The following is a 15,401-nucleotide window of genomic DNA, read 5'->3' as shown; positions in this document are numbered from 1 at the left end:
TATGAGCTCACAGATAAAACAAACACAACATATTCATGCGGGCTTAGAAGAGATTTAATTTTATTTAACATATAATTTGATGAAATATAAAGGCGATATTATTTATGATGTAAATCGTATCAATTATAAAATTCTATTTCAAAATATTTTTTTAATTAAACTATTATTCAAACCTAAAAAAAACAAGCTCCAAAGAATCAAATAGGAGTAGAATTAATATTAATAAATATCAATATGACTTGTATATCAAAATCAAATAAAAAATATTGTTAATTTATTTTTTTACATTATTAAATATGTTACTTAAATAATTTCAACAAGTGTCTTTAAACCGATATTATTTGTACAGGATTTTGAATGACCTGTTTATCTTAATTAAGAAAAATTACATTCGACATAGATAATCCTCTTTGGCTTATCCGAAAGTGAAATGTCAATTAGATCAATTGTCATTTAAAATTCTTAGTCTATGATATTAGTCAATAGTGATTAGTGCATAGCAATACAAGTATTACAAGTGTACAAGGCCATTATATTACAAATACAAAAGGGAATAAAAATTAAATTTTGCAATTGATCAATAACAGTTTTATTAAAAACCTTATTTGATTTAATAGAAGGGAATCCGTTAATTTATGTACGACCACATAGAAGAACATTCTATAAGATTGTGAGCATAATCAATATTATATAAATTATTTTCATTAATCCTTAGACCAAATGATTGTTATGGATAGAATTTAAGGGTCCCTAATTGTTTTAATGTTGCTTTTACACTTTTTATAATAATATTCCATTCCAGGATTGAATTTGTTAAGAAACATCTACTATGAGTCCCATAGAAAGTGTTCCAGTTGCTGTCTTAAATCGTATTGATGATTATGTTGAACTACTTTATGATGACATTCCAGAAAAAATTAAAGGATCTGCTCTAATATTACAACTTGCGAGAAACCCAGACAATTTAATTGAATTGGCTAGAAACGGTAATTTAATTTTTATGTTGATTGATATGCATGACACCTTAATTGCAAGGATTTTAATTTTTTTTTAATAATATTGTTGTAGGAAAGATGTAAAATTTCTTTTCTGTGCTGATGAATTTGACGCATCTGTCCTTAATGGTCTCTAAAGTGTTGTTGTGTGGGGAATGTTTTAAGTTAATCTATTTAACTAACAGTGTTGAAGAAATTTGAATACATCACATTAACAGCCTGTAAATCCTCTCCCTTTGAAGAGAAGGTTTGGAGCATATCCCGCCACGCTGCTCCAATGCGGGTTTTGGAGCATCGATAATTTGAATGTTATCTATTAATTATGTGTCTGAATATACATAGATAGCCCCTAATAAGATATATATAATAAGATAAGCCCCTTGTGCCTGTAATTACACTGCTTTACTCATTCTTCAAACAAGAACCAAACTATGTAGTGCTATAAAGGCCTAAAATAAGTCACAAGTGGGTAGTACCTACCCAGATGAGCTTGTTCAAAGTGCTATGGGGTAGTGCTTGATTTTGCTTACTAAATTTAATAAATTAAATAGTGGCAATTTGTGTCTAAAGGATTTGAAGTCTACATGTTTTGCAAAATAATTTTAAATCCTAACTTTCAGAAGCCCTGCTGAGTGCTCTTTCTAGAGTCTTAAGAGAAGAATGGAAACGTAGTATTGAATTAAGTACAAACATTGTTTATACATTTTTCTGTTTCTCTACTTATATAGAGTTTCATTCTGTTATAATTCAGTACAAAATTGGCTCACTATGTATGGATGTTATTGATTATGAACTCAAACGATATGATCAATGGAAAGAAAAAGTTGAAGGAAAAAAGCAAGTTATTACACCAGATAAAGCAAGTAACTTATAAATGTTGTTTATTTTTTTTATGTTCTATCAGAAAGTAAATCGTTTATGGCTTGCATTTTTATTAAAAACATGTTATACTTTTTTTAATTGCTAATTAAAATTTTTTATAATTTTCAGAATGAATTGCCAAAGAGTCGTATTCCAGAACCGAAAAGACGTCCTAAATCTGGAACTTGGGCAGTCACTGATGTCAATATTCAAAAAACTAGATCTATTGTGTCTAGTTATCATGAAGATCTGTGCCATGCATCTGATGAATTCCTTTCTAAGAGTGATGAGGAACAACTGAAGAGAAAACTCAAGACTTTATCCAAAAGACAAGAACAGTTGCTTAGAGTTGCTTTTTACATGCTTTTAAACATAGCAGATAATGTAAAAGTAGAAGAAAAAATGCATAAAAAGGATATAGTTGGTTTGCTCATCGGAGCTATGGAAAGACATTCAAATATTGATCTACTGATTTTAATTGTTTCATTTTTGCAAAAGTTATCAATATTTATTGAAAATAAGAATGCAATGGCCTCCAAAGGAATTATTGAAAAACTCGCTCCTTTGTTAGATTCTCCTAATGCTGATTTGGTGAATGTTACTTTAAAACTACTCTTTAATTTGACCTTCGATACTAAATTACGAAACAAAATGATCAAAATAAATTTGCTACCAAAGTTCATCCAATTTACTAGTAAGTTATTCGATATTTACAAATTATGTAAATTGATATAAGATTGAATTTGAAAAGTAAATGAATACAATTTTACAATTTAAGGTGATGATAAACATATAAACTTAGCAATGAAAATACTTTACCACCTCAGTATGGATGACCGCGTCAAACAAATGTTTACACAATCTGACTGTGTCAAACTGGTGAGTAATTATAATGAACATTTTATATTTTTCAACCAACAACAATTGTAAACGATAATTATTAATTCTTATTCATTATCGTTTACATTCTTGAAAGTAGCAATCAACCTAAACTGCAACTGACTTTGTGCAGGTCTGCTATTCTCCAATACGAATGTTTGAAAAAACTCCAGTCTGACCATTCCATTATTACCCCTTTCAGTTGACGGATATGCTGCTATTGAACGTGAACAGCGAGGCGCGTTGCGAGAGCGGGCCGGGCACGACGGACGTGCTGCTGGCGCTGTGCGTCAACCTGTCGTGGAGCGAGCGCGCCGCGCAGCAGATGTCGGCCGAGGGCCGTCTGCGGGAGCTGCTGGCGCGCGCGTTCCGACACCGCAACGCCGTGCTCATGAAGCTCGTCCGTAATCTGTCGCACCACCCTCAGAACAAGGCACTCTTCGTGGTCAGTTCGGCGGCGCCCCGCTTTGTCGAACGCTTGCATTGATCAACTTTCGCTGATGGAGATATATGTTTCAGGAATTCGTAGGAGACATAGCTGGCGCGGTTACGAGTGATGAGGCGTCTGAAGAATTTGTCATCGAATGTATGGGAACACTGAGCAACATTCTGAATTTGAACAATAATATCGATATATATGCCGTCGTCGAAAGATACAACTTAATTCCGTGCATCCTGAAGATATTAGATCCAGGTAGGTTTTTAAGAAAAATAAAACTTGTAATAATTTGTCTTAAGGATGACATATTTTTTCGGTGCATTCAATTTGGTAGTGTTCAATAGAGCAGGTTAGACAGACTTCTTTGAGCACTACCAATCATTCGAAACTATGACTCACTTAAATACTTGTTACAACATCCGCAGTTAACCAGCGCGACCCGGAGCTGGTGCTGGAGGCGGTGGTGGCGGCGGGCGCGATGGGCGCAGAGGAGCGCGCGGCCGCCGCGCTGGTGACGGCAGGGGGGGGCGAGGCGCTAGTGGCGGCGCTGCGGCAGCGCCAGGCCGACGATGACCACGTGCTGCAGACCGTGTTCGCCTTCCGTCAGCTGCTGTCGCATCCGCGCGCCGCGCAGTACCTCGTCTCGAGCACGGGTTCGTAGCCTCCGCCCGATGCGCCACCTCGCGCGCCCTAAACAAACTCTCATGGTCTCTCGTGCTTTGCAGAAGCTCCGGCGTACCTCATCGATCTCATGCAAGACAAAAATGTGGAAATAAGAAAAATGTGCGATTCATGTTTGGATATCATCTCGCAAATGCAAAACGAATGGGCCGCAAGGATTAAAGTGAGTTGGAATTGTATTAAGTAATGATAAAACGAATAATGAAAGTTATTTTATTACTTACCACACGAGGTATTTATTAGAGATGAAACGGATAGCATTTTGGCCGGATGCCGGATACCGGATATTCGGCCGACGATGAGGCCGGATAGCCGGATATCCGGCGAAACTTAGCCGATCACATTTGCGACCCTTATTCTTTGTGGGCAGCTTATGCCAAACAATACCCAAATTTAACAGAGTTTACCTAAATCTACATTTCTGCACCTTGCAGCAGTGTGTATAGCGAAAGACTTTTTTCTGAAGCTGGCCAAATTATTTATTAGAAATTAGTATTTATTCACCATAATTTGCCCTTAGTGAAGTACGAGTACTAATTCATTCATTTTCTTTGTATTACATTAATTTACTATTGTGTGATTAAAAATTCAAAACTAAAACTAATTATATTTAAGTTAAGTGATACTAAACTAAATTAAGCCACTAATTACTCAAAAATATGTTTCTTTTATCCAGTTTTTTTTATTCAGCCGGATGTACATCCTGCCGAATAGTACCTATATCCATACCGGATAGTTACCGGACATCCGTTTCATCTCTAGTATTTTTATAAACTGCAAGACTTACATTAGTAAATCCATTCATCCTACAGTTGGAGCGGTTCCGTTGCCACAACGGGCAGTGGCTGTCCGTGGTGGAGACTCTGGGCGCGGAGGGCGGTGCAGGCGACGCGAGTGACGACCTGCCGCCTTACCTCTCGGCTGAGTACCTCACCACGCACCGCCTCACCACCTCGGGTATGTAACTTCTTTTTTTCAATTTTTTTTTTTTGATAAATTGTAACAAATTACTATGAAGAAACCTCTTTATTTTTCTGCACATGTAAATCTTAGGTATATTTATCTTTCTTCCTCCTGCCTGTCTTTACTTGCTACTAAATTACACTCCACACTGTTGTTGAACTCAAATATTTATTAAAGGAAGTTTGTACAAGTAACGTATCAAATCAAATTGTCGCGTGATCTAGGAAACTATTAAAACGCCAGCTAGTGGTCGGTAGCACAAAGTTACATGAATATGGTATAATGCTTTTGATGTAACCAAACCTATAACTTGATTTAGATGTATACTCGTGGAAGAAGGGTAACACTTCCCGCCGAGCTATACCGTGCAGGTACTTGCCGAAGTATTCGTGTTCGGTACGTACCTGCGTCATCCTGAACGTGAGCGTGTTGCGTTTTTCAACGTACCGCCTCCACTATCATTAGGTCGTTCGTCGCCTCTCTCCAGAACCAGTACATCTCTGCGAGCACCTCCGCCTGGAGTTCTCAGAATGGACCGCGAGAAGTGTCACTCTAGTCCACAGCACTGTACAGTACCTCTAATCCTGCTGTACATCTCTGCGAGCACCTCCGCCTGGAGTATTCAGAATGGACCGCGAGAAGTGTCACTGTAGTCCACAGCACTGTACAGTACAGTACCTCTAATCCTGCTCACCGATATGACCCTCTGCGACTTCCGCAAGAGAGCCCGATTGCGAGCGGTGAGGACGTCTATCCAAATTGATTGATGTACAGTGCCATCTCATTAACCTGACATAGAGTTGCCGGCATAGCGAATCGGTTCTCCCATATTCGGTAGGTGGCGGGCTGGCGACCCAGGGTGGTAGCGGTGTTGACCAGCTTCGGGCCGAATTGGACAAAATGCTGCCCGAAGCTTTATCGTCTGCATCTTTATCACCTTTCATGGACCGTGGAAAAAAGGTCCTCCAATTTGGATATGGAGACCCTCAATCACAGTATTTCCAACCGATCAACGGTGAAAGCTGTTTCGACTTCGGTCGACGAGCCGCCTCCTGATATTCCCGCCCCGTCGCCGTGACGAGGGTGACTGCGTAACACAACACCTTCATCCATTAATTATGTTACGATTCATAGATTGTTACATCTTTACAGATTCCCAAATATCACTTAACGACGATTCAGACAGTTTTTCTGGAGAGGCTGACTTTAATCGAGCGAACAGCAGGTAAAGTATTATACTATGTTAATTAAATTCCTTAATGTTAATAATGAATTTCGTTTTATAAATTTGATTATTAAGTAAGAAAATTACAAGTAAATAAAAAGTTAACAGTGAGAAACGAATTGGTTCGAACGAAATGGGTTCTGGTAAAATTAAAAATAATCTATTACATAATATTTAACTATTATTGTATTTCCATAAGACAAACTAAAACAAATATTTAAGATTAGATATGTTTAGGCACATTAGGAATATAAGGAAATTAATTTAACATTATTTTATACTATTTCGAAATTCTGCATTCTTTCGAAAAACATACGCTCCGAAAATAGTATTTAAATAGTGAATACTTAAATTTTCTTATTTTTAATAATAGCGTATTTTAATGTAATGAAAACATGATAAATAATTAACAATGAACGCGCCTTAAGATTTTTTTAATTATATATTTATTGTAATTTTTAGAAATACCCAAGATGGACAAAGTGACGAATTATTAGGATTATCAGATTCGTTATCAGGAAAAACGTCAGAAGACGACACGCAATTCACTAAGAAGCTTAATGTATTTGCCTAACATATTTATTGTTATAGAAAATAACACAAATCCTAGTGACAATTATATTTGCTTGATTCATTTGGATATCTAACTCGATCTCTCATAAATAATTTATTTTCATGTTAAGTTTTTAAATTATTGAACTACTTGCATATAATTCAACATTTTAGAATATTGACTTTTACACATATTTTTATAATTATTCGTATTAGATAACATTTTATTTCGCATCAAGCTTTTAAGAAAACTTGTAACATTGATTCATTACCCTTATATTAATGATGATGCTAATAGAGCAATAAAAGTTCCTTTTTATAAGAGAAAACAAATAAAAAAATGTTTACTAATACAGTCATTTAAACCTTAATAAAAAACCTACAATCATATGCTTTATAACAAAGTATTAGATTTTTGTTATATTCTACACAATATATAAATATCTGATACTATGCATTATGTTCAAGTGCAAATAAATATGTAATTATACCAAGCTGTTTTTTTTATTTTTTTACAATATATGTTTGCCACAAAAAGTGAGTATGCCTTAAATAATACCTATAAGCCTATTTCAATAGCAGGAAGAGTAAAGGTAAATAAACATCTTAGACCTAGAATTATTATCATAATATTGAGATCTCAAATAAATAATTTATTGTTTTCATAACATATATTGGTAAGTGTTGTATTATCAAAAAAGATTAATTAACCAATAAATGTTTTTAGTCCGAGATAAACATAGAGACGAGATGGCTAAGTGGTTAGAACGCGCGCATCTTAACCGAGGATTGTGGGTTCAAACCCAGGTGCTTACCTAATTCACTGAATTTTCATGTGCTTAATTTATTAATCTCGTGCTCGGCAGTGAAGGAAAACATCGTGAGGAAACCTGCATGTCTTTAATTTCATCGAATTTCTACCACATGTGTATCCACCAACCCGCATTGAAGCAGTGTCGTGGAATATGCTTCAAACCTTCTCCTCAAAGGGAGAAGAGGCTTTAGCCCAGCTGTGAGAAATTTACAGGCTGCTTATGTTATGTTTAAATGTTTTTAATACATTATATAGAAGACCTATAATCAATATGACGGAATATATTAACATAAGGTTTGTTTATCCTTACTCTTTTCTTAATTGGAATACAGTGAGTTTAAATAAAATTTGAAAATAATAGTAAGGACACAAGGTCTTCCCTGAAGAAAAACCAGGGTTACAAGAAGTACCTAGACACATATAGATATGTATTATATTTTCAAAGCTGTTGCTCTTGAGAGAGCTTTATTGGTAAAAGTCCAAAAGAATCTCATGTGATATCTGATGTAGACGGACCTAAATTGTTTATGCTTATGTTATTAATGATAAACATTTGTTTTATGTCGACTAATAATTAGTAGTTACGAGATATACGGGTTGTCTTAAGTTGGGGATGAAGATACATACAACTAGTTAACTATTTTTCATTGTTCGAAGAATTATTTTTTTGTTACAATTGAGGTTTAATAAGAATGTATGTAAGAATGAATGTATGTATGTAATGTAATGTGTTCAGCTGTTCGTTAGCTGTTCGTCTTTAGTTTTAAATCAGAATATATACCATAAAATAAAATGTCATTAATGCCAATTGCCAACAAAACATGAAGATGACGGTTGACATTTACTCATCATAACAATATACTCATTTGACAGTTGACACATGACAACTCTTTTTTATTTACTCTTTGGGATACATTACCGATGAAATGTCAAATGATACGAGCGATATATATTACTATTAGTAATACTTAGCATTTCACAAAGATACAGCTTGTGTCGACTTAGTAGCTGTGTTTTCCTTAATTTATGTATTATACAATAGGTACATGAATCAAGATTAGGTAAAAAGTTAGTGCTTGTAGATTTTCAGTATAAACGAACGAGCGTTTCTTACAGTTTACATGTTTTAAAGTTGATAAAACAACCGGTTTTGAGAAACTAGTAAGTGAATGGCAAGCGATATTTTACGTGTGAATTACTTACCAGCTAACAGATTCCTTTCACTTTCCTATATCGCATGAGATCGCTGTTTTGATAACATATCTTTTTTAGTGAAGTTACTTTCATGTCTATCAATAGCCAAGTTCAAAAGTCCAATCTCGAGTACGAAGTAAGTTTTCATAATTTTTTATGCTACCTGCATTCAAAATGTCATTATTTTGAACCATATTGAGCAAAAATATGTTAAATAAGTAAATAGTACAAATAAATAATTATGAAACTGTAGTAAAATATACTTATTTATTTAATTTTAATTATTTCCTTTTCTCGCAGGAATTTAAAATGCTTCGTGGTTTGAGATTAGTAAGTATTATTTGTTAAAAAGTAGCAGAGTTGTTTTAAAAGTAAAAATATTAAAACCAGTAAATTAAACATTATTATTTTTATTATAGACGTCCTTGAAGAGTTGTCTTTTAGAACCATATGCCAGTTCTTTTCACATAAAATGCAATTACACATCAACTAAACCTTCAAGTAAGGTGCAAAATTTGCCAAGGTTACCAGTGCCAAAACTTGGAGACACCCTGAATAAATATCTGAAATCAGTCCAACCCTTTTTGAATGATGCAGAATTTAATACAACTTGTAATCTTGTCAAGGAATTTGAAACTGGTATGGGGCAAAAATTACAGGTAAATTAAAATAAATGTCCGGAACAATAGTCATCTTTAAGGAAATAAAGTTAAATAACTTCATGTTACTACATATATACCTATTACAAAGTAACAAACTAAGATAAGAGTTTGTGACATTAAATCTACACATTCTAAATTCAATTGTAAATTAAAAAAAAGTTGATTGTATTCTTAAAATAATTTAAAAACATTATTAATTTTAATTTTTAGATAAAATAAAAGATTTTATAAAATTTTGCAAATTTTTTCTTTATTAGGTTTTTTTAATTAAATGGGCGTTAGTAGTATCATCATCTCAAGAACACACTTTTATTGTCATTATATAGCATTTGTTTATTAGAAAATACAAAATTCAACTGCCTTTACAAATAAATAAAATTAACTTCCTTATTCTGTTATTACAGAATAAGGAAGATATTGCATTTTTAATTTATTAATAATATGTTTTTCAGAGTCTTTTAGAAAAGAGAGCTGAACAACATCAAAACTGGCTTGAAGATTGGTGGCTTAATACAGCATACTTAGAATATCGGGACCCTGTAGTAGTATTTTCTAGTCCAGGCCTGGTTTTTCCTTTCCGTAAATTTAACAACCAGCAAGACCAATTAAAGTATGCAGCTAAAACTTTATTAGCTGCCTTAGATTACAAGGCTTTAATAGATAAGTTAGTTACTTTTACATTTTTTTTTACAACTTAATAATATTTAATTAACATCAAAAGCCATCCAAAATAATTAATATATATTTTTGAAAAAAGATACATCTTCTAAAGATTTTATGTTGTTTTTTTTTTTATTTTTAGTGATAAAATTCCAGTTGAAATGATGGGAAAAAGTCCCCTGGATATGTCACAATATAAAAAGATATTTGGAACTTGCCGCATACCAATTGAAAAACGAGACAAATTATCATTTAATGATTCTAAACATGTAACTGTAATACATAATAACCATGTAAGATATTTTTAATACTGATAAATGAATTCAGTTATCAATAAATTGTTTCTATAAACATTTATATTACAAAAAAAGGATATAAAAATATCTGTGTCGAGAAATTATTACTATTGCTATTTTACACTCCAATTAAACTTACAAGCTCTCATTCAAAGACGCTAGGCGTCTCATGTCTAGCTTTTCAGTCTTTATTGTATACAAATAAACTATAGTTACTAGAAAAATTTATTGATAATAAATATTTGCAGATTTTCCGAGTCGATCTTTGGGGCAGTGATGGCAAAAGGTTAAATGAAGATCAAATTTCTCAAATTTTAAAGAAAGTAGTTGATTTATCATCAACTCCAGCTAGTGATGCAATTGGTGTTCTTACCTCCGAAAACAGAGATAACTGGGCAAAGGCTTATCAGCTGCTCAGCAAAGGTGAGATTAAATTTATCTAATCAATTACATCATAGAGTAGAAATGACAAAATTAAATTATTGTATCCCAATATAAACGTACAAGATTTTTGTAGAAATAACTAAAAGTACAAAACTAACAATCACATATGGGATTACTGGGTGGATAATAAAATCTAAATAGCAGAACGAAAGATATTCTACCTTCCTATACTTTTCAGATAAAGTGAACAGAGAGTCCCTCTTGGACGTCGAGACGAGCCTAGCGGTGCTGTGTCTGGACGCCGCGACAGGCGTGTGGCGCTTGGAGGGCGACCCACAACGCACGCTCGCCGCCGCTCAGACTATACACGGCGGCGGCTCGCGCAGCAATGGCGCCAATCGATGGTTCGACAAAACTATACAGGTAGAAGAATGCCTTGTAATAATTGTCATCATTACAAACGTACAAAAATATGCAGTTGATGGTAGTAACTTTTTATATTGCACACTGTGCCTATTCCAATGGCAGGATCAATGGCATTATTATAGATTGTTGACAAAAAAAAAATTACCGCGTTCCGCCTGGTCATTGACAAATGTATGATGTATGTAGAACTATTAATTTTAAATAATATGTTACGAATTCCGCCGCCCAATAAACATCATCTTTTTTTAATTAATAATGAACAGAAACATTTTTTTTCTAAATACATATACTTATATAGAATCCTTAAATGTATTTTAAGAATCCAAAAACATTACAAACCCTTAGTTCATCGTCGGAGCAGACGGCATCACAGGCCTCACTTACGAACATTCCCCTGCCGAAGGACAACCGATAGCTGTACTGACTGATTTCATTATTAAGTACATGTAAGTTTGTATTGTACATATTGTTCTATATGTTACAAATTGTCTGCTCGTCAGGTGTTAGGCATAAAAAAAAAACTAAAATAAAAAGCTAAAACGTCCTTCCTTTGGGTTCAAGCTTACTTCATACCAAATTTTATCAAATCTGTTCGTGGTTTGGCCGTGAAAGAACAACAAACAGATGGTATATTATGGTAGCCACTTTTATTATAACTTTTATTATTTTTATAGAGAGCAGGATAAACCGGTTGAATCTTCATCTTCGAGTCCGAAGGATCCTGTCCGACTCACATTCAACGTTAACAAAGAAGTCGCCGAGATGATATCAACAGCAAAAACTAACTTAGATAAGTATGTAACTTTTTATATTTAAATAACTTTGGGAGTATAGAACAATGACTAGTTTCTTAAGTTTAAAGATAGTGGTTTGTGAAAATAAATCCAAAATATTTAATAATAATTGTTGTTGTGGTGATGATCATGAGGTCCTCTTGCGCGATTTCGGTAACAGCAGCTATTCTCAACAAAGATTAGTGCAAGAGATCATTACAGTTAACAAGTTTGTTCACAAACGCAGGTACACCATAGTACCCACTATGGTGTACCTGCGTTTATGGATATATTACTGTATTTTCGTTACTGGATTAGATATTATCCAATACGGCGAAAAGGAGTTCAGGGCACACGGTTATATTATATTTCAGTTTGGTGATACGTGCCACGTAAAATAGTTAAACTTATCACTTCGTTATCAGAGCTGTCTTAGCACTTTATCAAACGAGAATATGATCCCCGTTGGTGATACGTAAATATAAGTAATATGTCCCATTTGCTGTCGAAACATTTGGCCCTTGGAGTATTAGTGCAAAAAGCTTCATTAAAAGTATAACACCTCGCCTTATTGTCTCCACTGGTGATAGGAGGACTGGTTCGTTTTTTGCCCAGAAAATAGGAATTGCGATTCAACGGGGAAATGCTGCTAAGCATTCTTGCCACCATTCCACGCGGTCCAGATTTATACAGTATTTATTTTTCTTTTATATTTGTATATATTTAAGAACTTAATGTTCTTATATAAATAAAATGTAGTGTTATCGACTTGAGACAGACCAGTTGACTTGACCAGTTTTTATTATTACCGCTCAGTGTTGTCAGATAATTAAAAAAAAATCATTTACTCTCCAAATATTGTTGTTATCCCATTTCAATATAAAATCGTTTTTTTTACCGTATAATCGAAAATATAGACCTCGTGAGAATGGCGTTGGGCCCTGTGCCCTGTGTAATTGTACTACGTTAAGGCGATGGTTTTAGCGCTGTTAACCAACAAATATTATATTTTTCACTTTATTGTTGCACTAAAGAGGATATTTTATCGTTTGTTACAGATTAGTTGCAGACCTAGACTTAAATTGCTTCAAGTTCGACAGATACGGCAAGAACTTTATCAAGTCGCACAAAATGAGCCCTGACAGCTATCTCCAGATGGCAATGCAATATGCTTTTTACAAGTGAGATAGTATTTAAAACCTAGCAGATATTCGTATGTTTATGCGAATAAAAACTTTATTAACGAACATTATTTACGCCTGGTTTATTTTTTGGTTTTCATTTTACTCCTAGAAAAAGAGAATTTCAATCATCGCGCCGACAGTTTTCATGCTTATTTGACGTCACAACACTCAGCACGGTACGCGACATCATAATGGCGCTCTAACAAGCACGGCGCCTCGTATTTTGTACATCTAGATCCATTTATAACAATTTGTACTATATTATTATGATAACGTGCTGAAATAAATAAAATGTGAAACGACAACGCGGCGCAGGCTACACGGCACGCCGGGCGCTCACTACGAGTCGGCGGCGACGCGCATGTACGCGGGCGGGCGCACGGAGACCATCCGCTCGTGCTCGGTGCAGTCCGTGCAGTTCGCGCGCGCCATGCTGGACGCGCGCGCCGCGCCGCGCGACAAGCTCGCCGCGCTGCACGGCGCCGTCAAGGCGCACAAGGACTACACCGTGCAGGTACGCGCTCGAGCGGGCTTTTTCGCGTAAGATTCCATCAAATCTTATGCGAAAAAGTGGTTAGAACGCGTGCATCTTAACCGATGATGTCGGGTTCAAACCCAGGCAGGCACCACTGAAATTTCATGTGCTTAATTGGTATTTATAATTCATCTCGTACTCGGCGGTGAAAGAACACATCGTGAGGAAACCTGCATGTGTCTCATTTCAAGGAAATTCTGCCACATGTGTATTCCACCAACCCGCATTGGAGCAGCGTGGTGAATTATGCTCCAAACCTTCTCCTCAAGGGGAGGAGGCCTTTAGCCCAGCAGTGGGAAATTTACAGGCTTCTAATGCTAATGCTAATAATACTCGTAGTATAGAGAATGTTTCTGTTTGAAGTTATTATTTCCAATTGTCTTTTTGTTCACGTAGAAGTACAACTTAGTTAGTCCATTTGAACCTTCTTTTTTTGGTAGGGTTTATAACCGCTCTAGGATATCATTTAGTTCTGGGGACGCCATTATCTTTAAAATCGACGAAAATGATTCCTCCGCAGTCTCAAAATAATAGTTTTCCAATCGGCTGTAGCTCCTTAATTTCTTGGGAGGTCATGTGCCGTTGACTTAAGTTGATAATGACGAACCCTGGCTTCATCCCCAGTAAAAATTCGACTCGATACCCATCTTGCGTTGACATTAATCAGACAAAGAATGTCAAATCAGATTCTCTTATCATTAGTGAAAGTTGTTTCTGCATTACTATCACCCTACTCTTGTACATCGCGAGATTTTCGAGAAAGAGGCCTCGTAAAGATAATTTTCCCTCGATTGGATTCGATTTTCTTCAGTTGAGGTGCATAAAGACTGTTTAATACCCTACTGCTAAAATTTACATATTCTAACTGATAATGCTAATTAGGAGTCACTTACCCTCCAACATCGGCATATTAGCAACTTAAAATCATAAGTACGTGATATGTAAATTGTAAATATATTTTTTACGCTAGTTGGTGGATTTGTCGATTTGTGGTAGAGTAATTAATTTGTTTTTCACAGGCATTACAAGGTTTAGGCGTCGATAGACATTTATTGGGATTGAAGTTGATAGCGATCGAAAATGGTATCGAATTACCGAAAATATACTCCGACCCCGGATACGTACGAAGCGCTCACATGAGAATTTCCACGAGTCAGGTGATTACATAATCTTATTTCAGTAACAGCGCTCGCGATTCTCACACACTATAATAATAACCCGAGGAAACGGCCGTATGACGCAGGTGGCGTGCCGGTGCGACGGCTTCATGTGCTACGGGCCGCTGGTGCCGGACGGGTACGCGACGTGCTACAACCCGCGCGACGACGACGTGAACTTCGCCACCGCGGCCTTCGCGGCGCACCCCGACACCGCCAGCGCGCCGTACCGCGCCGCGCTCGAGCACGCGCTCACGGACATGCACGACGTGCTGCTGCGCGCCACGCAGTCCAAGCTCTGAGCGCCTTGCCGTGGCGACGGGCTTGCATTATTTTTGTGTTCTTTTTTTAAAAGATCTACTTTAATAAGACATTCATGAATGCTTTTTGATAACTATATCTAAGACTAAGTGTTACATTGTAAATATGTAATATATTCAAAATATTTACGGTTTGGTAAAAAATATTTTCTATACATTATAGATTTTCATTTTTGAAAGTATGCGAAATATTTTATTTAATAACTATAATGTTATATATTGTAAAAAGATGTGATATTTACACAAGACCAGCAAATGAAAATATATAAAACAAACACTTGTTAACTTATGTCTATAATGGGAAAAACTGTGACTTTTAGTCATGTATGAGCATACCTGGTCTCATTTTTTTAACCTCAAATACCCAAATAAAATATTTTTAATATAACTTTGTGTATTTA

At 35.4% G+C, this 15,401-nt stretch overlaps 2 protein-coding genes across 3 annotated transcripts; both read left to right on the top strand.

Moving 5' to 3' along the window:
• Positions 1–491: 491 nt before the first annotated feature.
• On the top strand, positions 492–7,049 carry LOC125077198 (kinesin-associated protein 3). The gene is made up of 12 exons (XM_047689055.1): positions 492–670; positions 803–986; positions 1,616–1,854; positions 1,986–2,550; positions 2,635–2,735; positions 2,938–3,180; positions 3,255–3,429; positions 3,600–3,827; positions 3,900–4,018; positions 4,668–4,812; positions 5,971–6,043; positions 6,506–7,049. The coding sequence occupies exons 2-12, from the start codon at positions 830–832 to the stop codon at positions 6,615–6,617; spliced, it is 2,157 nt and encodes a 718-aa protein (XP_047545011.1). The 5' UTR covers positions 492–670; positions 803–829; the 3' UTR covers positions 6,618–7,049.
• Positions 7,050–8,349: 1,300 nt separating this feature from the next.
• On the top strand, positions 8,350–15,388 carry LOC125077175 (carnitine O-acetyltransferase-like). 2 transcript variants are annotated; one of them, XM_047689011.1, is made up of 13 exons: positions 8,350–8,739; positions 8,904–8,933; positions 9,023–9,262; positions 9,718–9,929; positions 10,068–10,218; positions 10,470–10,644; positions 10,844–11,028; positions 11,377–11,477; positions 11,706–11,825; positions 12,863–12,985; positions 13,304–13,502; positions 14,543–14,680; positions 14,767–15,388. In XM_047689011.1, the coding sequence occupies exons 1-13, from the start codon at positions 8,695–8,697 to the stop codon at positions 14,980–14,982; spliced, it is 1,935 nt and encodes a 644-aa protein (XP_047544967.1). In that variant the 5' UTR covers positions 8,350–8,694; the 3' UTR covers positions 14,983–15,388. The 2 variants fall into 2 exon arrangements, with proteins under 2 accessions (XP_047544967.1, XP_047544968.1); XM_047689012.1 differs by having other exon boundaries at positions 8,351–8,570.
• Positions 15,389–15,401: the final 13 nt, after the last annotated feature.

The sequence above is a fragment of the Vanessa atalanta genome, chromosome 3 (assembly GCF_905147765.1).
Source record: "Vanessa atalanta chromosome 3, ilVanAtal1.2, whole genome shotgun sequence".
Classification (NCBI taxonomy): domain Eukaryota; kingdom Metazoa; phylum Arthropoda; class Insecta; order Lepidoptera; family Nymphalidae; genus Vanessa; species Vanessa atalanta.
The sequence above is the reverse complement of the archived record's forward strand: the minus strand, read 5'-3'. Positions and strand labels throughout refer to the sequence as shown.